The 24,867-nt window shown below is 31.9% G+C and overlaps 1 protein-coding gene across 3 annotated transcripts in view; it reads right to left on the minus strand.

The window, feature by feature from the left end:
* Nucleotides 1-24,867, minus strand: part of LOC124369085 (latrophilin-like protein LAT-2) — a 381,707-nt gene that overhangs the window by 122,807 nt on the left and 234,033 nt on the right. For all 3 annotated transcript variants that reach the window (XM_046826807.1, XM_046826804.1, XM_046826808.1), the window contains exons 4-6: nt 23,661-23,801; nt 18,332-18,600; nt 15,068-15,382 (exon numbers count right to left, since the gene is read on the minus strand). In XM_046826807.1, the coding sequence (XP_046682763.1) occupies nt 15,068-15,382; nt 18,332-18,600; nt 23,661-23,801 (725 nt within the window). The remainder of the gene's footprint in view (nt 1-15,067; nt 15,383-18,331; nt 18,601-23,660; nt 23,802-24,867) is intronic.

Raw genomic sequence — 24,867 nt, forward strand, 5'->3', positions numbered from 1 at the left:
TACTTTAATCATATAAACGGAGTATTATACTGTTTGTAACTTATAACGATGGAAAATGTTCGAAATCCTACTATGATTTTATTTGTTGATGCCAAACCCAAATTAATCGACAAGACTCTGTAAATATACACAAATGAGTTACAAAAAATTGGTTCACCTGACAAAAAGAAAAAACAAGCAAACAAAGATTTGGCGTAAGTACGCAAAAGACACAAATTGCATTGTAATATGTATAATGAGCCAATCTATCCAAGGATAAGGTCCGAGAAAATATGCGTGTACATCAAGTCCGTGTCAGTTGAAAAAGGCATACAAAATAATGCACCAATCATCAAGTGCTTTTTTGAATGATCGATAAAACCATCGAGTGCTGTAAACCTGTGTAGCAGTAAACTTTGATAATTTAAAAATGTATATCATTCCTACACTTAGAATCTAAAAAAACATAGTATGTAACCGAACAAGAGATATGAAAAAGATATTCAATGTACTGCATCAAAATTTATAGAGAGCGTTTGAATAATTTCTAAGAATACAAAAATGAAGCCATATATGACAAAGCAAATCAGAATGGTCATGAAAAGCACATAGGAATATCATTCTAGAAAATTACAGGCAATTTCAATATTTGTTAAACTTCTTTATTTTGGCCTTCTATCTATTTAAATATATTTAAAACCTTAAATATATTTTTCATTAAAAATGTCATTGCATTTACAATTCAAAACTATTAAAGAGCTTAATAATAGTTTTCAAGTATGAATTTAGAGCTTTGTCTCACTGGCCTTTGTAAGGTACATTTATCATCCTTATATTTGTATAATGTCAGTTTCTTCGCTTCAGAGTTCCTGGTCTTCAAAACAAAAAGTTCAATTAATTCAAAGTGAGTATTTGGTGAGAAATATTTTCTAACATGTCATGAGCGACTTGGTACGGAATTTGGGAAATTAGATGGCTATAAAGTTGATATTTTAGATATGGAATTGTCTTGTTCAAAGCTACTGGTGTTTAGTAGCTAATTTACAAATATGACCTTGAAAGTATTTAATATTTGAACATAAATATGAATATAGTTCTTAGGAAAAGGCTCGTGTATCAATCGTATCTTTGTCTTGTTTTCAAACAGACTTCTAAACAAGTCTGGGAAATTAGACAGAATTATAAGACTTTGTCAGCAAGACTGTAATAGATCTACATACATTTTTTCTTTTTGTAAAAGAATAGGAATACATTTTTTTAACAACAAAGCACAGTGCCTGTGTTGACCAACAAGTTAAGTAATATTTCTACCATTTATAATGAGTAATAAGCAATACTCACATCTTTAAAACTCCTAACCGATCTCTTATTAGTCCTTTCGTTTGCCGTAATGTTGTAAGTGACCTGTACGTTTGTAGACTATAATAAAAGAGTATTACTTCGTGAATTAATAACGGCGATGACGTAGGAACGGTATGGCGTTTAAAAGAGGTGATGATCTGTTAAATCTCAGAGACCCAGTTGTAACGAGAGACCTTAATTGATTGATCAGCTCTTTGCAAAGGTCTCCAGACTCTCCACACAACCATACGTTCTGAATGTCTCTGAAGGACAACTGCCAAGGTCTTAGTACACATTCGGTGCATAGAAATCTCCGATGTGGTAGTGTAAGATTTATACGGTAGATTAATCTGAACATCTTAGTTGGTATTAGGTTAGGTTAGATTAATGTGAGCTGCGATGGCTGTGGGAAACAATTGGAGTCACTTGTATAGTCCACGTCTGTAAATTAATTAACCCTGATAAGCGGTGCTTTTATCAATTAATTATAAAAATCGTTAACATATTAGAAACAGCATTTGTTACATACAGTATGACAACTAAGGAATGTTTAGTATTTTGGCACTTTTTAATTAAAAATAAACCATTACTTGTGTATTGTATATATTATATACGACGTATTAAATTGTGTCTCATTTACTGAGGTTTGAATTACTGGTAGTGCAAAATGGTGGTGCAAAAATATTGTATATAAGTCTATTATTTATATATACACATATATAATACTCAGCTGAAGAGTAGTAAGACACACTGTATATCAGTTTATTGACATTTGAATTGCACTCTAAACTTTCCCCTAAACTATCCAGTCTCTGGCGAGTGCTGATTCATTCTGCCTTTTCCTTCTGGCAACATCTCAATCAGACCGTAGGGGATTTTGGACCCAGTCAAACTCCCAAAAGAGGTTCTGTAAACGAGAAATCATAGTTCACCTTTGCCAAGCTTAGGTCGTAGACATTTAAAGTGGTGATTAAGATTACATTCGCGTTTACCTATAATCTCAAAATTTTTTTTACCTCAAAAATGAACCATGACTTCTTATGTTCTCTGTAACCTATAAGGCGCCTAAAACTAACTGCAATAAATATGAATGGGAGAAGGGGAACCATTTAATCGATAAGTACTCCGGAATAATCCAGAAAAGTTTTTAATAAGCCTGCAACAACACAACCGTCGATAAAATTAGGTACAACTGTAAATGTAAGGGTATAGTTATTTACCCGAAATAAACAAAATTGTATTTTTTACTCCTTTGATTTCATGAAAAATACAGTATGCAAAGGTTTTCATTTTATAGTCTTTGCTATCTTTATTTACCTAATATGTTTGAATTATTACGTCTAAAAATACCAAACAGTGCATTACTACAATATTTTGTAGCAAAATTAATGGAAAAAGGAAATCGCTTTCGTATTGAAATATTGAATATTTTTTTAACTTTGTTACAAGAAATATGACGTAAGAAAAGAACTAAATCATTAACTAAAGCTTGAATTTCTACATTGTTTATTACGATATATTAGATGTGTACACACAATCGCTTGTCGTGGAACACACCTAAAATAGTCGTGTTCAATTGAATTCCCTCATTTTAGATTGTTAGTTTTTTTTTACTAAATGCCATTTCGTGTCCATTGATTTCATCTTCAGCAACGCCTATTTTTTAATTTTTGTCATTGTTCTGAGTGTCTGCAAAGGAATAGTTATGTACGTGCAACATGTAATACATTCATTTTTAATCGTTTCACAGTTGAGTAAAATATTTTTAAAGTCTCCATAGTTATAGGGAACAATTTTGGAAAACGCAACAATGCACATTATTGATTATATCCACTGGTTTTTGACATTTATGGCATTGACTTTTATATATTCACAATTGCGGAGATTTTCATTAAATATTTCTATGTTTATATTTAATACGTAATGTAATGAGTTATTTTTGCCCTTACGTTAGTATTGTATTTTTATATATAAATTACTTATAACAGATATTTTTGGCCGATGAGTGCTGCAATGTGTTTATAACTGTTTTAAATGTGTTAGTGGTTTGCATTTTAGGCAACATTTGATACTCTGGACAGAATACAACATGTATTTTAGAATAAAACTATGTAACTGATACAAACATAGATTTGTACGTCCAAAATATTTAAATTATATGCTCAAAGTGTGCTATTAGTATGAAATTGCAGGATAGAAACAACCTTTGCTGCCAGGGACCTGCTCATGAAGTAGAAGGACCATAGCCTAAAATGAAGTAGAAGTCATGCCTTAAATAAATCTATCACGGACAATAAAAAAGGGAGACTCCGATCCCCTTTTAAGTCTCATTTTGTCCATTGGCATGGGACATGGGCCTTTATGAATATCCTATCAAACAGAGTAAGGTGGTGAGAAGATAAAGTACAAGATCGATGGTACTGTTACTGTGCTGCGGTCAATTACAGGATTAGAATCTGTTTTATATCTAACTCAAATATCAACCCAAGTCCGACGTCTTAGGCAACTGAAAGATTAGCGATATTAATAAATATCCTAAATGGATACTATATACTATATACTGGATAAAATACCCTTTATTGCGAGACATTCTCAGACATATTCTGGTTTACAGAACAGCTCAATACCAATATCATATTGATGAATAATAATATAAATAAGTTAAATAAATGTTCTTTATCAGCTTATAAGTTTCATTAAACTTTCGAGGAAGCCATTATACATGGGGACTCCTACCCACCAGCCTCACGTTTTGGAAGTGAAGCTGTTTATCATGGCGGGTGCTACTCTGGAAAACTTCGGTCTGGAATCGCAGCCTCTCTCACAAGTACTGGAATTGAATGCATCATGTAGTTGTTCAATACCCCGCACATCCTTTCCATTTGAAGCATAAGAACCTCACACGCGTTAAAAACGTTTCAAATTGAACACATAGCGTAATGCTACGTTTTGTATTATTTGGATCTTACTGGTGTCCTTCCTCGATATGCTGTTACCATAAGAGAAATATCGTTTATAGAATACTGAACCAGTGACTGGAACTGTACATTTAAGTTAGTTACCCATTTGTTGTAGACTGCAAAAACATTGTTGTAGTTCTGTGACTAGCCCTATTCACATCTCTTCTGTATTTTCAATTTCCTCTTATAATTACGTTTATGACAATTTGTTTTAGATGGAATAAAACTATTGTCGCTTTCTGGTTCTGTAGAAATGAATTCACTGATGTAAGAATCCATTACACAATCTATGACTTTGTTAGGGCTGACCTCTGTAATTTTACTCTCCCTAACTATTTGGGAGGAGCGAATGTAGTAAAACATGGTTTTAGTTTTATTCATATTCTTTGGAGAGTTATAGCCAAGCTGGCCATTAGGCTGAGAATGTTTTTTTGTATGAATAAATTTTTACTCATTTTTTCATATTCTGTATTTTTTGGTGTCAACTCGGGTTTAACGAGTTAATTAGGTCTGTGATAACTATCTCATCATCAACCTTCTCTGGAAGGCTAGCAGATTTTTACTAACATAATCCTTGGAGAGGGTGGTTTTTGGGTTAAGCGAAAAATTGGTGAATGGGTAAAAAGAAATTATTGCAGGTTGACTAGCTGAAGGTTGGATCTTTGGTGACGCTTTTTATGGTAATAGGGTAAAACGTACTTGTACTAATATAATGTTTTGGTAAAGATTCATGCAAACCCGTATAATATTAAAATGACTCGCATATACATTTTTTTTTAAATTGCTGATATGTTCACCAGAACAATGGAAACAACAATTTATTTTAATGCACCCAACTTCATGCAGTGATTCATATCAATTCCAGATTCTGGCATTCTTGCATGGAAAGTTGTTTTGCATAATCATACGAGAAATGGTAATACTACCGGTTTCAGCTTTAAAATTAATTTCCATAAATCTTGCGACTTTTCTATGACTGGTTAGATTTTAAATCCTTTTGATATTAAACTCCCGCTAGCAAATTCAGACATAATTACTGTTTTAGCAGCCACGGAATCAAGAATGACCACATAGAGTGTACTATTTAATTAGGTGTAAAAAGCTGTATGTGTAAACTTTAATAAGACTTTTGTAAATTTAGTAATAATTATTATAAGTTGCTTTCTGTATGATAATATTTACAAATTACTGTAAAATTTTACCTGAGATTTGATATGGTTGATACCGATACCATAGCTGTACTTTAGAATTTCACCAATTTGAAATGAATGATAATTCTTTATATTGGTGTTGAATAATATGCTCCTAAGTATAGGTCATATAATATTTTTTAGTATTTAACAGAAGCTACTTAAAGTCTATTTCGAGGGGAATCGGTTTGCCTGCGAATACTCACGTTGGTTTAACGTTTCCTTTTAAGAAGCTGATTTAATTTATAATACCGAATTGGGCTATTACCATTATTTACAGAATGTGCCTATTATTTCGTTACGTGTTTGGCCAGAGTTTTTAGCTTCTATCCGATCTCTTCAGATACATTGAAATGAATTTTATGTATATCTAAGTAAGCAGGCCTAGCTTCCTGAATTTGATTTTCTTTCTCAGTTGGAATATTTATTATTTAAACCTCACAAATAATAATCAGATGTAAGAGCTTGGTCACTAATTGAAACCGAAAACTTAATTATAATATATGTTAACCGAGTACGTTAACACAAAAAGTAAACATAATGATACGTGTAGAGGCAACTAAAAAGAGTTCAAGGTTAGATTATGGAGCGTTGCACAGAAAGTTCGATCAGTAACTGCCACATTAAAACTTGTACGTTATAAACTTATACATTTATACAGTTAAGCTACTTTCATGTTCTACAACTGAAACAGTTCCATTACTTTGTAATTTACTGGTGAGTATTAGGTATACACTATTTATACTTGATATAATCTAACTATTTGTTGAAGTTTTTAGATATTAAGGTAAACATTTTCCCATAAAATCAATACTACAATGGAATGTAAATTTCTAAAATTTAATAGACACATGTATTCTGTATATCACGTTATGTACAGAAAATCATTCTTTGTTAAGTTAGAAATAGAAAATTGGAACTTATTAAACGTAAAATTGACGCGTTTTGTTACAGAATATTATATTATATGATCTTAAAAATGGATTTAGTACAGTATAAAATTGATTGCCATCCAGTTTTGGATATGCGTTTAAATTTACGCCTAATTGGTAAATATTAAAATTAAAATTATATCTACTACGACGATATAAAAGATCACTGCCAGATATGTGAGAAATCTGGAGTCAAGTAACGAGGCATGGTTTATTTATGAAAATACCGATATGTTGTTTGTAGTTGAATGTAGGCTTCAATAGTAGTCCCCTACATATGGCAGTGCGTTATAATCCAGAAACTTTCACATAACTGTATAGAAACACTAATTCCAAATTTTACTATAAAATATAAAAGAAAAATAATAAACTATAGCATCCGATTTTATCTGCATAAAGATGCTGAAAAACTGACTTTAGCGAGGTTTTTGTATTCATGATTACACGACAATGTTATTCAATTTGGGAATCTTTTATGTCACTATCTTAGCGAACTTCGATTTATGAATATAAAAAAATGAAAGTATTAGGAGCACATTTTAATCAAAAATATACTTGCAGACAGCTATAACAAATAAAGCAACTGTAAATGTACAATCCTCTATATAACTCTTGTAAGATGGCAGCTATTCAAATATAAAACCGGATAGTTCAAAGCGTTCGATGTACTGGCCGAACAGAAAATCTGCTCTACATACCTATGTGATTACAGACAGTTACGTTATTAATTCTGTCTCCATGAGGTCTAAAGGAATTAGAGAAAACAAACTAACAAACAAACAAATATTTTATAATATGTTGCAAATTTCAGACAAAAGAGTGGGTGTTCATTTTCGGGAGGAGGAGATACAGAAACATTTGGCTCTAAGATTCTGTTCCCCATCTCAAGCACGTGGGGTGTGGTCAAATTGAATCGGCTTATTTGTGTGTGATTTGTATGATTGTGAGTCATGCTTTAATATTTAATAGTTTTATTGTAGTATAATTTTTCATCGATGTCTCGCCTCATGGTTGGTGCGATTCTTTACAGACTATGAGAATCAGTGGTTTACTTTGACGTACAATTATTTCTGATGCCTAACGTTAATTCTTTTAGGATTTAACGATGCCTAATGTTTAAGCTATTGCTATGCTTCCAAATCACCCACTGCTAAAATAAAACATTAAAAAAGAACAAACGATGTGTGTAAAATGAAGTAGTTTCTAAACTTCCAAACCAAGTGAATATGGTAAATCGCTTGATGTAGAAATGGTAGAATCGTTAAGGCAGTTGGTAACGTAGGTCGAGTATAAAGACATTTGCATGTATGAGTGGAGCTTAGTTTGAAGCAAATGAATTAAAATTTTATTGGATTTACACTGATACATTACAAGTCTTCTTACATCTTATTTCTGATTGAGGAAATTATTACGGATCATCCAAATAAATATGAGTATATGAGGAACTGGGTACGCAGAAGTACAGAATATACATATTAAGGGGCACGTGCGATTGACACACGTGAGTGATGAGTTGCGGGTAGACCCTGTGGTCTGTGGTTTTGCAATCACACCCTGACTGAGATAAGCGGAGTCACGGCACAGCCATCACGCCAGGTCATAAATATCTGGGGAAAATACGATCACATTTGTCATACCCGGTTCTAATTGTTAATTTTTCCTTGCTTAAACTGTACCATGTGTTGTAGCGAACGTTTGGTTAAAATTTTAATCCACTTATTTTATTGAAGTAAATAACGTTTAACTGAGTACAGTTATAGAAACGATAAATACTTCAACCGTACTGGTGACTAAAGATTTCTTTATTATATTCACGAGACTTATAGTGGCTTTTGACTGACATTCGTTATTGAAATCGTAATCTCCGTCTCTCTTATCGAAATGGCCTCTCTTTCTTCAAAAGTCCTATCCCTTAGACCAATGTAGTTGACATCTACAAGTAGAAACCATCATTAAGAACTACGCATTTTCGCATTTATTTAGTTATTAGATGTTATGGCCAATCATCTTATATTAAGTTGGTTAGTGGAATGAGAATCGCCAGTGTTTTATTAATCAGCTGTTTTAAACCAAACTACAATACACCCATAAGTTATATGTTAGAACTTTCGAAGCTCGTGGGCCGAGCCCTATATTCGGATGTATTTCAAATCCACAAGACACATTTAAAATGAAAGAACTTTCAATAAGTGGAAAATATCTATATACATTTATAGTTTTAGATAGCTTGAGTCGACGTACAACAAAATATTTTAAATAATACATATCATATTTAAAGTGAGGTGGAAGATTAAATATATTTACTTATTAATGGCTATCCCGCTCAGAAAGACGGAATTCGGTATAACTTTAGAATATGAGATTGTAAATTTTTAAATTGTATTGCTGAGTGGTGTCCTGTTTAGCACGTACAGTTGCAACGTACGTGGAATTGTACATATTCTGAGTCAAACTTTTCTTTGCTAACAAAAATTTTAAACCATCTAGTTAATTTTGTTTATAGTTTGTTGTAAGGTTAAAATTTTACTGTGATCATGGCATCGTTGTCAAAACTCGTGTCTTTTGCCTTCTGTTTATGAAAGGCTGTAAATTTATAGACCTCTTTAAAACAATTTTTTTGTAGTCGACGGAAGATATAAAAATCAAATGAATTGTTTTTGAACTTTCAGAACTAAAACTCAAACTTAACTTGATATATTTTAATAAGAATTTGGGGTACTGAAATTATATATATATATATATATATATATATATAAAATATTTGGGATGGATCGAAATACTTTAATAACTTCTTGAAGATAACCGGTGTAAATAGTGTGTTGGTATTTTAAGCTTTTCATACTTGCAGAGGGAAAGCAGATAAAAAGTTATAAAATTATTTTAATGATTTAGAAAATGGAGAGGAGCAGGTATTTCTTAAGGCGTTATACCATTTTAAAATCAAACCTGAGGAATCTATTTATAATTAATATGTGTATAAGAGTTGTTATACATGATTTAGAGCAATAAACAAACTTGAATGTAAATCTCAGATAAACCGAGTTTCAGTTGTTTATAACAGAATAAAAATGAAATATGTAAATAGCAATTTTGATATCCTATATGTGTTTGTATACATTTCTAAGCTATCGGACATTTACCTTGCACAGCCTGCATCCTGCGTCTGCGATTACTATTGCCTGTATTACATTACAATATAACTGGCGTTGGTCTCCAGATAGAGTTGTCTATTACTACCTACCTGAATGTGTATACTACCTGATGTTTACCCGTAAAGGTCAACATCCAACGTACGTGACTACTCTTTGCTGGATACTGTACTGTAACATTGTCCTTGTTTAAATTCTCTATAATGCTACTTCGTATCACATTAAGGATGCCATGTCGTAGAAATAATCTTGCTGTTCTAATTTAACCTCTATATAATGTATTTTTGCTATGTATAATACACTATAAAAACACACATAATATTTATATAAAAACTATCTGTAATGTTTGTGTGATTTGTAGATACAGTTCACAGTTCCAGTTTAAAGATTTATTATTTTTTACTCTGAACAGATTATTTATGTTGTTGAAAACATACATATATATTTAAGATATAAAGCATATGGCGTACATTTGGTAAAAATACTGTAGGTAGCTAATACATTTTATCATGTCAAAAAATATCATCAACATTTTTGCACTAAGTATAAAAAGCACCAGAGCTGTTAAATACATTTATTGCTTCAAAGGACAAGCCACGGACGAGCGTTTGAATGAGTTTAAAATCATTTCAGATTTTCATTTCCAACGGTTTTATATATCCTTATATAAACAAACTTGAAGTACGGACACCAAGACATTCATACACGGTTCTATCACATCACGATTTAAACTGACTTAGAGTCTGAACACACTTTCAAATCTCTATTCTGTGCCCTCTGTCTTATTTCATACGATAAAAATATTATTTAATAATAGTACATTTCACCTAGATACGCAAAACATAAATCTTATATAAATTGTGAGCATGTCTCACCAACGTCTTCCTCCCACATCAGCCTTCCGTCGAGTTTCATTCCAATGAATTCTGTCTTCAGATTCATAGGAATTATATCATAATGACGACCTGCTAAAAATGAACTAACTATTGTTTTAAATGAGAATTGTTAAAGTCATATGTATGTTCTAGAGAGAATGTTCAGTAGGTATGAATTGATATTTACAAAAATCCGAATTTTTAAGTCGATATTCGATTTGATTCATTCTCATAGACCTTTTTCATCTACATCCTGAACGTGATATCCACCATGAATAATTTATTTAATTGCTTGAATAATACCTAAAATGGTATGTAGACGAAAATAAATTCAGCGTAACACCATGATTCTTTTCTTTGTTTGAAGGTTATTTTTGACGATGGAAAGATTGTGAAGGAAACAGGATTTTTCCGGACATTTGCCATCGTTCAGTGAAACAAGAAAACAGTAACACTACGTTTCGAGATCTGCAATCTGATCTCTTCTTCAGGTAAAGAACTAACCTAATACATAATTACAAACTAGGTTAAAATAAACAAATCTTACTAAAGCGTTGTGGCATGCCTAAGTCAGGAATCACAACCTACATGTTGTTTGTCAACTTCACTAACTCTAAAGACATGCACTTAATACAAAACTATACCAAACACTAATCATTAAAACTAAACTACGGAATACAGGTCACAATACGTCTTCACTCGTCTACTAACCACCTACGACTGATGTTCATTGTATGATTCATTGATATTTTTGAAACAAATATAGAATACGAGTGTACTTATTTCTGTCGCTGAGGCATGACTTGATATGCTTTGTGGCAGTCACGGCCACCATAAATCCGTGGCCACTATAAAGTTCCTGCAATAACATTGCATTATGGATGCAGTCTAGTTAATAGAGTGGTCTAAATATACACATGCTCTCGTATAAATGCCATACCAAAAAGACCACCCACCAGGTTCGTGGTGTTCTGCCTTTGTTCATTTTCTAGAAAAGAATACCCTATCCAATAAGTTAAGAATCTAATACATACTATCCATACTTGTTAGTACATGTTAGAAAAGGATTTTTTTGAATGTTTTTGGGTTTTATTTGATTCTTATTTATCACCTCCCAAGCTGTTTTGACTCGTATAGATGATGGCAATTCCGTATACAAGTCAAAGATAAAAAACAATTTTTTAGTCACGGTACTTAAAGCTACCATGTCTGTACAGTTAGAACAAAGTTTTTGATTATTCTACTAAGAAATTATTGGTTATAGTAAGAAATGTAGTGTTTCGAGAAGCTTTGTTTGATTACAAAAACGTGGCTCAAGCTAAGACATTATGTATATGAATGGTCACTAAAGATAATAAAATGTTTTATTTTACAAAAAAATGTAATTTAATTAAGTAATATGTATAATTACAACTTGTAATTATCTCAAATTAATGTCTCAAACTATACAGATATCTATACTGGATCTGTATTGGATATCCCAACATGTTTCTATAATATTGATATGCTTTTTGAATGATTTCAAAGTAATTATTATTATGGAATGATTCTAGAAGGAATTGACATTATCGAAAAGTGTTTGAATATATTAATATGGAAATCTTTATAGTGCAAAGAATGTAATTTTTCTTAACCCTGTAAAAAGCTCTAGTATCTATTTAATTCAGTTCTCAGCAAAAACTGATATTCATCGATCTTCTTTTTAACTTTTGCCACAACAATGCTACTCAACGAAATGCTTTTTATATTTTTAACTGGGTCTTTTCTGGTGGAACGATTGGGTGTGTTCCACCAATCGCGTTCTACTCGGAGCTTTTTATCTTACAGTAAAACAACTATATTAATAAGATCGAGATTATTCATAAAGTACAAAAGCTAGAATTCAAACGTGCCTTAACGTAGGCAAGATGATTCAGAAAGATTAGCAGGAATTAGTGATAACGAAATACACTCACTTTGTAGTCTCAATAGATCGTTCAGTTTGAACGACTCGATGAACCAACATTTCTGATGGAGGGAATGTGGTGAAGGAGAACCATTCCCATAAATATGCTGTTTGTGATAAAGTGATGAAGGATATTTTCAACGATCAATGAGGATGTCTGATCAGTTTACGAACCGTACGTCGCTCTTAATTGAGTTATTCTTTGACACTATCGTCACTTTCTTTGATTCTTTTTTCTCTCTTCAGTCCTTTAATGAACGAGATCATGTAGCCTAATGAACATCTTACAGTACTAGTTACAACACGAATTGTGTGGCGAGTGATTTCGAGATTCAAGAGACTGTCAGTGAGTGCATGAAGGTCGTGACGGAAGCGCAGCGGGTGTGATGACAGATGACGCTTGACGTGGGACAAGAAATGCAGTAGACGTTTTGTAGAATGATGTTAAACAATCCACACTGTCATGATGCCAACTGACGCGTAGTTAACGGATAGGTGTTTGTGTTCTCTGTTACATTCAGTCACAGACAACAGGTCAACATCAGTCTTTATTATTAAGTAGTTATATGAGAATCAGAAATCATTAAGATGGCAGATAAGCAGAAAGTTTAGTGGCTTGAAAGATGATATAGATAATCGGACTGGAGGTATTTTGTGAGATGTACAGTACTTCCTTGGCATAAGTCAGACCACTATGCTCAAGTACTTGCATACTGATAAGGTCATTGAATATTTATGATAAAAGAAACAAGGCATTCTTTGAAATCATTTTAATCATATTATTGATTGATAATATGTTTGTAAACTTGTTAAAATAGAGCTTCCACAGATCCTAACAGGGTAACAGCAAATAATACGTAACACAAGATATAAAAGCCATTCATTAAATAACTACCTTGTACAGCCAAACAGCTGTGCCTTAGTTTAAAGGAATAAATCTTTGTCGAAATGGGTCATTCGTACCGTAACACACGGTTTGTAAATTTAGGACTTTTCTCAATATTTGCAGCTATAGTGCTCGCATTAGATTTTTTTATTGGTTTTCAGAGCAAACACAAGCTTAATGGTTGTTCGAGCGCACACCCATGGCTCAAGACCGGTCTTAAAACGATAAAGATAATTTCATTAAAAACGAGAATATCGGGCAATATGTTGTTAAGAAACTAAATATATGCTAATTTACTGCAATCTAACGGGTTTTAATCATGAATTTCGCTTACCATACACGAATACATATTGATTGACAGGTAATCTTTGCCAAAACGTATTTACCTTGATTTTATTTGGAAGATTCTTTTGATACACGGAGATATCTTATATTGATACTCGGGCGGAGACTCGTTATAGTACGTTGTACTCGTGCTGAGACAGAGTAGACTCGTTATAGTACGTTTTTCTCGTGCTGGGACAGAGTAGACTCTTATAGTACGTTTTACTCGTGCTGAGACAGATTAGACTCGTTATAGTACGTTTTACTCGTGCTGGGACAGAGTAGACTCGTTACATTACGTTTTACTCGTGCTGGGACAGAGTAGACTCGTTATAGTACGTTTTACTCGTGCTGAGACAGAGTAGACTCGTTATAGTACGTCTATATAGCTATGCCGTAAGTCACGGAGAAACTAGTCTCATAGAACCATTTAAGTATAAAGATTTTTAAGCAATGTTAAACAAATGAGGACAAAATATGTTTGGATTATTTTCATGAACGTATGTTTACTTATTGTAATAGTATTTTGATACATACATTAACATAGCATAGTGCGTGTTTAAAATAAATAAAAATGAATTCGTGAAGGCCTACTACGTTAACTTTAAAAGTAATTTACAAAATACGCATAAATCCAATGATTTAGTTAAAGTAGACCTTGAAAGCAGATTAACATAGTTACATTACTGGTATTATGAGGTTACATAATACACTCTACAACTTATATTAAATATAAAACACACAAAATTATATCAATAGCTTTTAATCCAGAATTACTTGGTGCAAAGCACAAGGAGATAATAAGCTTTTTCACCCATTAAGGCTAGTTGTTACCTAAATCAAATATGACAACTAAGTTATAAAATAAAAAAAAATTATAAATAGGTTTACTAGACATTCCATGTAATTCCTGGCCGTTAGAGTTTTATTTGATTCTTGTTACGTTTACCTCACGGTTACACCTGATTTTCGAACTGAACGTTGGTTATTTATACATAATTCATTTTACGATATTCAGTGCAATTCCTTTCGGCGTTTTGCACCACTTAATTGGAAATTAAATTTTAGGAAATACGCTCAGAAATCTATAACCCTAGAAAGTTAGAAAGCTCCAAATGTTGCCAAATATTATAACCACGTGTAAAATATCTTAAACAGGCATATCCTGAAAACATTACTCTGGTATCCAGTAGAATTATTCGTACTAACCGTACTATTAGTAGTAGTAGACCTCTTACTGGTATTAATTACTAGTAACAGTCAAAATCATTCTCTGGTGTTGCATTACTTCTGCTAATCGTATTACTAGGCCTAATTTTTAAATTACGTAGTTTCATTGAGTCTTTTGAGTTAGATCTTTTCTGTTCTGCCCCTACTTTATAATTAATAGCAAAATGCTTTACGATACTTGCTGGTCATAACATTAAGTATTACATTAAACGAAGCATGTTACACGTGTAATTATAGGAGAGTCCAAAGGACTTACGGTTGACTTTGGTGTCGAAAGTAACGGCTTTGCTGATCATGCCGATTTCAGAGCGGTCCCAACCAGCAATCCTCGCCTCAAAATCACTCCAGGACTCGAGATCGGTGAGGGCAGTACAGTTTCGACCGGCACGCGTACCTAACTCCTCTCTGCTGACGTTGCGCTGGGTGGTGACGCTGGGAGCACGGTCCGACATAAAGTCTGTGGTGGACGTTAGGTAGATCATGTAACCTGAAGGCGAGCCACTGAGGGGTGGTGACCAACACAGCATCGCCCATTGGTCCCCAGTTTGCTCCACAGATAACTCCCTTGGTGCTACAAAAGAACGTTGAATTAGTTTATAAATAACGGGCATTTGTAAATGAATTACAATCTGATATTAATTTACTGTTGTAAATTGTAAACTGATATCAATTCTCAAATAAATTATAAACTGTTATGTAGGTCTACATATAAATAGTATACTGGACTATTGGGTTATCAGTTTTAACTATTAAATAATATTCAAAAAAGACACCTAAAGGAATGTTTGCCCTTTTTATATACTGGAAGGTAAACGGTTGACCAGAGACCTCTTGTGAAAGTCATTTTCTAAAATCTTTTTGTGACGAGTAAAGAACCTTATCGTAATTGACATTTTCTTCATACAAATTAAAGCATTTTCAGCTTTCACGCAAGAGATTAGAAATGGTTTTATAAAAATACGAAATTTTCGTAAATATGCAAATCATTTTTGAATTAACGTATGTATAAACAATATAAAGAAGAACTTTTATGTAATTTTTAACATCAGGCAGAAGTTACTCAGCTGGATTACAAGGAATGAGTTAGAAAACGTAACTAAAGAAACTAAAAAGTCATCTCCAGCTATTGTGGAAAGTATCATACGTCTGGGGACGGCTTCATGTCCACCTCGGAAACACATTTGATGCTTTAACCAGCATTGTTTATTCTAGTATAAAGATCTTGATTAAAACTTTGCTAAATTAAAAACACATATCGTGCTGTCATGTCGTATGCTAATAAAACATATATTTTGTTTTGAAGAAAAACTCTAATGAACATATAATTTATAAAATAAATACGTAAATCACTTATATGCTAAAAGCTACAAATTAAATAAAGAGAATTGAATATATATACAAAAACACAATTAATATATGTTACTTCCCGTTTTGGAAACCCAAAATACCTGTCAAACGAACTTTAACATTTATTAAATTTGTATAAACGGCATGCTTACTCGCCAATTGAGAGTTCCGGATTCGAGTTACAGCTGTGAAAGTACTTTTTTAAATTCAATCTTTATTTACATTAAATTAGAATATTGCTGTTTATACAAACTAAACGACTTTTTAAAAAGATATTTTGTCTTCTCATCAAATGTTAGTTTGGTTATTTAAACACAAATGTGACAGAAACAGTCAAATTACGAATTAATTAAATCGCATAAGTGTTCTGCGGTGTATTTTTACTTTCTTTAAAATTGACGTATGAATGTTGAAAAATCTATGCTCTAAAAATAAATTCAAATTTATTTGATAACATTCATGTAACTTCATGTTTTATTGAGGTCAACACCCTTGTTATATTTGAAAAGTTTGAGAACAATATCTGAAGTAGAACAAACAAAATTAACGATAAAAGGTTTTTTAACTGTAAGGCTTGCGAGACAAAGGTGTGGTAACTAAATGACAGTAATGAGGCCGGAATATATGAGAACCATGCGGTGTAATACCCTCTGTGAATCTAAATATAATTCTAAGTCACCCACCAAAACAACTATAAGGTTCATTAGTGTCTCAATCTGTCCTTTACGCATTACTCTGTAACAGCATAAATTGTACTTGGAATTTGTTAGGAGTAAGTTAAGCGAACTTTTGGTAAGCAAAATACGCATTTCTTATAGTTATTGAAAACATGCAATGGTTTTACGACATTAATCTACGTTTTATAAACAGTACATGTGTACAGATAGTTTCGTGAAATCTTATTTTCATTCAATGTTTTTGTAGTGGTGTGAATATACGTAATTTTTATACACTGTGTAGCATGCTAAATTTAGTTACAGCATACTACAACGCGCGCAAAGGTAATAAATATAAACATTATAATATTGGATTAAATGAATAATAATAGACAAAACTTAAGAAACATTTATTTTCCTTGAGGCAAACGAGAAGGTTTTATTTTGCAGTTTCTTTGTTTTCTCAGAGTGTAATTTTATGCAGTGAATAATTAGTTCAAAATGCAATGTTTTTCCAGTGTTATTTTTCAGCGTATTTGGTTCTTGATTTCATACAGTGTTACTGACTGTTTCACAACGCAAATTCCTGGTTTTGGAGCTGGTTGGTTTGCACTTATTCCCCAGATGTAGTAATATTTGTGAATTTTACTAAGAAATATTGTGAAAATACACATCAATAAAAGAGCATTTTGTATGAGGTAATATTCCACTTTGCTTAACCGGAGTAAAAATGTCTCAAGGCATGAAATTTGTTATTTATTAACCACCAATCATTCAACTCTTCAGGCACTAAAATTAGTCATTGTATCGTTATCGTGTTATATTGTTTTATTAATTTACATTGAACCAGAATTTCTAGATGTAGTTAATTCTGAACAAATAAATCGTACCGATTGCATCCATTGTTTTTGAATAGATACTGTTAAGAAATCATGCTTTCACCAAGGGTGTGTAAGTAATAGGAGACATGGTTCCAAGAAAAATGGGTGGATATTCACGTTACATTCTGTGCGTTCTGACTGATTACAACAGAGTTGTAGAAGTGTATAAGCATATGTTTCAACTGCATAGTTCTCCTCAGTACGATAACGTACATGTTACATTTCTAAGTCTCGTGCACTCATTTTCTTCAGTTTCTTCCCCTCATAATGTTTTATCATGATTAAGTCAGAAAAGTACATTACTATCCATTAAACGTGGTAAATTTATCGTAGTGTGTGTAATAGTATTTAGAGATTAAACCCTCTGTACTTTTATTGGAAAACTATTAAAAGAGGTTAGCTTTATGACGTCGTTTCTAATTCAAATGGCTTAGTGTACAAAAGGTTTAACAGAACTTATTTTACGCGATAGGGAAGTATCAGCGTTCAATCCTGGATATAAGTTATCCTTTTAAACAAGACTGGAGAGTTTAGTTTCAAGTAACATTTTGATGAGACAGGTATTGATGTATGTTTTGTCTAAAGTTGTATAAATATAATTATCTGCGAAAGGTTATAGTCAAACTTGATAGACACCTGATAAGATTTTGACGTTGATGGTGAGGATGGAACGTGCCATGCGGCGAGGAGAACCACCGTCGAAAGCCAGAAGACCGATGGTGAAGACACGATCCTTGGGGTGGAGATTCTCTCGCAGTGATATCAGGCCCGACGTTCGGTTGACGCTCACAACTCGAGATTGGACGTAGTAGTAAATCTCAGAGTTGTAGGGCTGAGGATCGTTGTCTACTGCCTGGACTCTGATTATCTCTGTACCCACAGGAGCAATAAGCTCCACTTCGATTCTGCCAACATATGGGGATTGTAAGTCGTAATGAGAAGTGCATTAGCGTTTCTTAGTTATAGTTTACACTCAAAACTATTCTAAGTCCATGTTCTAATTTATAAAGCAAACATGTACAAGAACTGCATTAATGTACATTATTTACTAATTAACAGTAACCAGTTCACCACTACAATTCTACAATCACAGTGGTGGAACATTACTATGTACTTTATTATCAAAAAAACTATTGGATGAAACTTACATTAAACTCGATTTATAGAATAATTACAGAAATTAATAGTTAATAAAATAACATGGCACAAAACCACAGTGGAACAATCTCAATCACGTGTATTACACGTCGATACGAAACTTTAATTGCTATTGCTCTTCAATTTGTAAAACTACTAACACTTTATTGTAAATGTAAGTAAACCAATAAATAACCACAGTGGAACAATCTCAATCACGTGTATTACACGTCGATACGAAACTTTAATTGCTATTGCTCTTAAATTTGAAAACTACTAACACTTTATTGTAAATGTAAGTAAACCAATAAATAACCACAGTGGAACAATCTCAATCACGTGTATTATACACGTCGATACGAAACTTTAATTGCTATTGCTCTTCAATTTGTAAAACTACTAACACTTTATTGTAAATGTAAATAAACCAATAAATAACCACAGTGGAACAATCTCAATCACGTGTATTACACGTCGATACGAAACTTTAATTGCTATTGCTCTTCAATTTGAAAACTACTAACACTTTATTGTAAATGTAAGTAAACCAATAAATAACCACAGTGGAAATTTTAAAAGCTCAATATTGTCCCGGCACTGACAACCAACTTTAGGGTTGACAATTGAAGTCGATTATGAGTGAAATGTCTTGGCAAATCAAGTGTCAAACTGAGTTCTCAAACCGCGATGACAACCTAAAATCGAGGTTACACGATTTATGACATTCAATACTTCCACGAAATGTCATGTTGGAAGTAAATTCAGCACTTTAATATTAATTTGAAGATTATACTATTATTAAAATCTATTAATAATCTATTATCAAAAACATTTGTAATGGAATAATTTTTGTAAATTAAAATATAGTACATATTTTAATTCTGTATTAAAATAAATATTTTACGCTTACTCTCCTCCTTTCCCCAGCAAATTCAAATATTCTATGTTATTTAAAGTATTAAAAGTACTAAAACACAAGAACCCTCTCTGTAATTCGATATAATTTAAACGTTAAAATAGGATGATACAATCGTATAAAAACAAAAAATTAATATGTTTCTTATTCATCTTTTATTCTATACATGGAAACTAACGAGTTGAAATAAATAATACAAGGATTTCCTAGTACTAAATGTAAACATAAAAACTGTAATAAAACGTTTATTATGAAACGTATTAGTCTACCTGTCAACAGAAAGGAAAAAAAGTGACTTCAATTAATTATTAAAAAACTACTTCCAAAAAACTGCTGGATATCATTACAAGTTTCCTATTTTTAGTATGGTTTGTCAGAATAATTGAATTTACTTTACATTGTTCAATTAGAAAATATATGGTTTTAGTTGAAGTGAAATAGTACAACATTTTCTACTAAAAAAGTTAACATAAACAGGTATTTTAAGAAATTAGTACCAATTATCTCAAAATATAACTACGATAGAGTTTTAGAATTTATTATTAAATATTTCAGTAAAGACGCAATTCAATTACGAAAATTGCTGTATAATTCCAGTCTAATTTTTGATGGTTTCGACTTTAACACAAAATAATGCTAGTTAACATTCATGTACAATCTTTATATAGCTGTAGATTACTTTTTAGTTGATGAAATATGTTTAAGTGACATCTTTTCTTATTTACGTACTATAAGTTTTCTCCGTATTTAAGTAAAAAATCCTTCTAAATATTAAAATGTACATTCTGACACCATATTTATTTAATGTTAATCACGATTCACTTTAGGGGTAAAATTTATTGAGCGAAATTTGAAGATTTTTCTGTAATTCACAATAACCGCTCCAGTCGAACTGTTGAAAAATAACGTATATTTATTGTAACTCTATTCGATAATATTTCAATATTATTTTATATCCAACGAGCGTCTTTATACTACGCAATAGATATTAACGCTAAATAAACTGTAGTAGTAGTTATTAAGCTTACAAACTAATAATTTACTTAAAACTAGAATAAATACAGCTAACCCTAACTACTAGGATCCAGGAATGCTCTGATAGATTTGGTAAAGAGGAAAAAAGTTTTCCTTGGTTGGTAGCTGGGTCACAAAGGTATTTCTGGGAGTGAAACATCGGGCGCCATATTGGTCATAAGCCTTTTAAACAAGGCCAAAGCCGGACTGTGGAGTAGCCTTTTCTTACTTTAAAGCTGTAATAAATGGCACTTCAAAACCATCTGATGAAAGTGAATTTAAATCAGACTGATAATACAGACTATGTGGAGAGCCAGAGAACCATTAGGTGGCTAATCTTTCCAGCTGTTTTAATAAACCAGAAACAATCCTTGGAGCCTATCTCTTTGTATATAAAACTCTCTAACTGCTGGTTTATTATTTCTTCTGTAGAATAGGTCACGTAAGATCTTATGATCTGATGACTATATTTTTCTGCCACATAGTATGTTGTCTTAAGGCATATCTTTTTAAAATTTAGAACTAGGAAATTGAATAAACTTACAATTTTATCACTTAATAAAATTATGATATTTATTTATTGTTATATGATATTAACAAAGGCCATGCTCACAACTCATTATTTAAAGGATTCTGACGAGTGGTGGCTAATAAAACTTCTCAGGTTAAATCGAAAGAAGTTTCATTGTTCACCTAAGATTGTACACAAAAACTAGGTAAGGTGTAGACAGCACAGTATGATTAAATGTTTCTATCCTAGGATTTAGTGTCAGAAACATGAGAAAAAGAGATACATGTTCATTGTTCGCCTATCCACCCAGTGACAGCGAGAAGAAGCACTACTGAGCTTTAACCCTCCTAATTCTTCTTATACAATGTTGCTTCTAAATTACTCTTTTTATATAAAATGAGATGAAAGGTTTCTGTAAACCTAGTTATGGAATAATTCGTTATTTGGATGTTTACGATTTAGCATTTTTCATCATATAGGCTGACTCACGTAAAATATTTCAAAATGACTGTGGGAGAACGGATTAGATTAGTGAAACTACTCCGAAAAATTAACCACTGAGAACAATTTTAAAGCGTTTTCATGGATTTTTAAGAATAGGATGTGCTAATATTCATATGTCAAGAGTTTGATTGTTGAACTTTCAACAGTTCATACAGCTGGTTTTATATATAATTTTAATGTATGTTTAAGCTAAACACTTTAAATCTTTAAAACTGCATTCGTTATTGTGAATATATACAGATATAAACTGTATGGAGTTTTGGCTGCTATTTTAAATGAAATTCTTAATATGAAAAAAGATCAAGTTTTGTCTCCTCCAAAACTATTAATATATATTTAAAATCTGTAAAATCTAATCCCAGACCAACGAATTTCGGAATATCTTTTGCTTAAACTGTCCTAAAATATTTACTTTATGTTTAACATACCATTGTACTGTAATCTGTTATCTCATAATCGAATTGAGGCACCTTATTTGAAACACCCTTTATTAAATATCTCTGAAAGTGCTTAACCCATCGATTTGAAATGGTGTTCTTGTGTCCTGTTTTTATTCCAAATGCAACAATATTTGTTTCAAGACATTTGCACTATATCAAGCAATGCTTACAATCTACACTTGGCTATGACATAATACTTTATAGCAATGAGTGAATAGTGTATGTCTTAAAAATATTATTTAATTTATCAATACGCTTAGGCTTACATATGTACAATATTCACATCTCATAAATTTTTCTCTAAAATAACACAATAAGGTATTCGGTACTGAATTATATATTTTAGTATAAGAACCTTGTCAATATTTGGGCTATATTAATTCACAATCTTTTACCTAAATATAGTTTAAGTGTTCAAATTTGTATGCACTTACTAAATTTGTTTCTAGTAATTTTACTTCCACTACCACCTGTGAGTTATTGTACGTTTTCATAGCCTTTACATATTGTATTTTTTAAATTCACTTAATAAGAATATTCTCAAAATCTTTTTATTGCGCTAAAAAGTTGTAAACTATTATTAAATTATTTGTGAGATTATTTAATTGATAACACTTTAAATGATACTAAAATACTCATAGTTTTTACAAATGTTGTGATTTAATAATAATTTAATAATCTGTATTCATCATATTTATATTTTATGGGAAATTACTGTATACTACCCTTTGGTAAATGATAGCAAGTACTGTAAAATCAAAAGTTTGAAAAAACGTGTAAACCACTGGTTTCAAACACCAGAGATTATGCTGCATGGTGCTTAACAAAAATATCACACAATCCCTAATTTCTTAACTACTGCTTAGTTTTTGGTGCACCATTTCCGTCAAAATGTTACAAAACAAATGTAATGGTACATACAGTAAAGTTTGTTTAAATACACAAAGTAGTACAACATGATTTTATTCGAATAGAAAACTATTATTAGTCTTAAAAACATTGACAAGTAAATTGTGTAAATTTTAACTTTATTACAAGTATATTTGGGGTTTCTGAGCTGTGATGACTATATATTTAGAATAAATAAAACTTAAAGCTTTGTCATTCACAACAGTGGCCTAAACAAACTTAAAGAAAGTAACAATTTCAAATTAAAGTTTTAATTAAAAAGGGTTACCATTAATTTTTTGTTAAGACATTTTAATAGTTTTTTTTATAAAATACCCTTAATCAAATTTTATCCCATTTGAGTTTATGTGTTTCTAAATTCTGTTTTAATACGTAACGATGGAAAATATCCTAATAGTGTTGTAGAATTATAATAGGACAACAATTTTTGAAAACTCAAATATTTAAAGTTTGATATGAGTTTAGATCAATAGATGATAAATACACAATCGTCAACAGTAAAACGCTAAGACAAGACAGTTTAAAGTTACTTACTTATAGTTGGAAGAGCGAAACACAGGGGCGTACTTGTTGTATTCTGTGACATGGATGGCGATGTCTATATACTCGCTTTCTCCGTTGTTATAAGCCACGACCATAATATTGTAGATGGAACCTGGTGGTCGATCTATGTACCTAAAACATGAATAAATACATTGTGCAATCTTACTAAAGTAATGTTTTATTACAGGAAAATATGTGCATGGCATGCTACGAACAGCCAATTGGAGTTCCCTTTATTTGGTGATGTAAAAAATACGATTTTTATTAATATTATATGAATTGACTTCAACAAAATGCATAGAACCTAAACTAACTTATTATGATTATAAGGAGGCTCTTCTGTAACTAACACACCCTATTTATGTAAAACCCAACACTATTAAAATCGTATAGTCCATTTTTCAGTCTGTTCGATAAATTTTGATACAACAATTTCAAAAGGCCTAAAACTTGGTAGTTGTGTCTGTCTTGGTCAAAGGAATATTGCTATTGATTTGGGGTTAAAAGGCCCAAGGGCAGTCTGTCTGTCTGATCGTTTGTGCCATAACTTTGATAGAACGATCCTAGAAACTTGAAACCTGGTGAATAAGGAAAAAACTTTGATCTCTCAGAGATTCCTAGAGAGGACAAAAGGAAAAGCTCACTCAGCCCATCAACAGGACTATAAACAGGAAGTTTATATGTAACTAACACTTTTACGTTTTGCCAAGTCCTTCAGTACTATATTATATCGGGATTTTTATTATTCAAACATCTATTTTGACAGATTTTATTTACAGTTATTCATTACAGTTACCCGTATGCCTTATTCTTAAACCACTCGAGGGTTGGAGTAATACAGGCATAGACGAATGAAGACTTTCCCCGCCTTTCTATAGAGCCTAGAGTATAATTAACAAAGCCAGTCTCATGTCAACACCAGTATAATGCACGAGCGAAAAATCACAGAACATTCTAATCTTTGTTTCACGAGGTTTCAATATTCAGACGTTGATGCTTCTATTCAGCAGTCAATCAATGAAGGGGTCCAATGCTAAGAAATGTATCTCTTATTTTGATTATTTGTTGGAATTCGAAATACGGACTATATTTCAACTCCTATGTCTTCAGACACGTTCTCAAAATATGGATAACGATCATGATAAACAGTATGAGCTACAGCAGTAAAGATTAAAAATGGTGGTTAGCGGCTAACGAC

The sequence above is a fragment of the Homalodisca vitripennis genome, chromosome X, assembly GCF_021130785.1.
Source record: "Homalodisca vitripennis isolate AUS2020 chromosome X, UT_GWSS_2.1, whole genome shotgun sequence".
Taxonomy (NCBI): Eukaryota; Metazoa; Arthropoda; class Insecta; order Hemiptera; family Cicadellidae; genus Homalodisca; species Homalodisca vitripennis.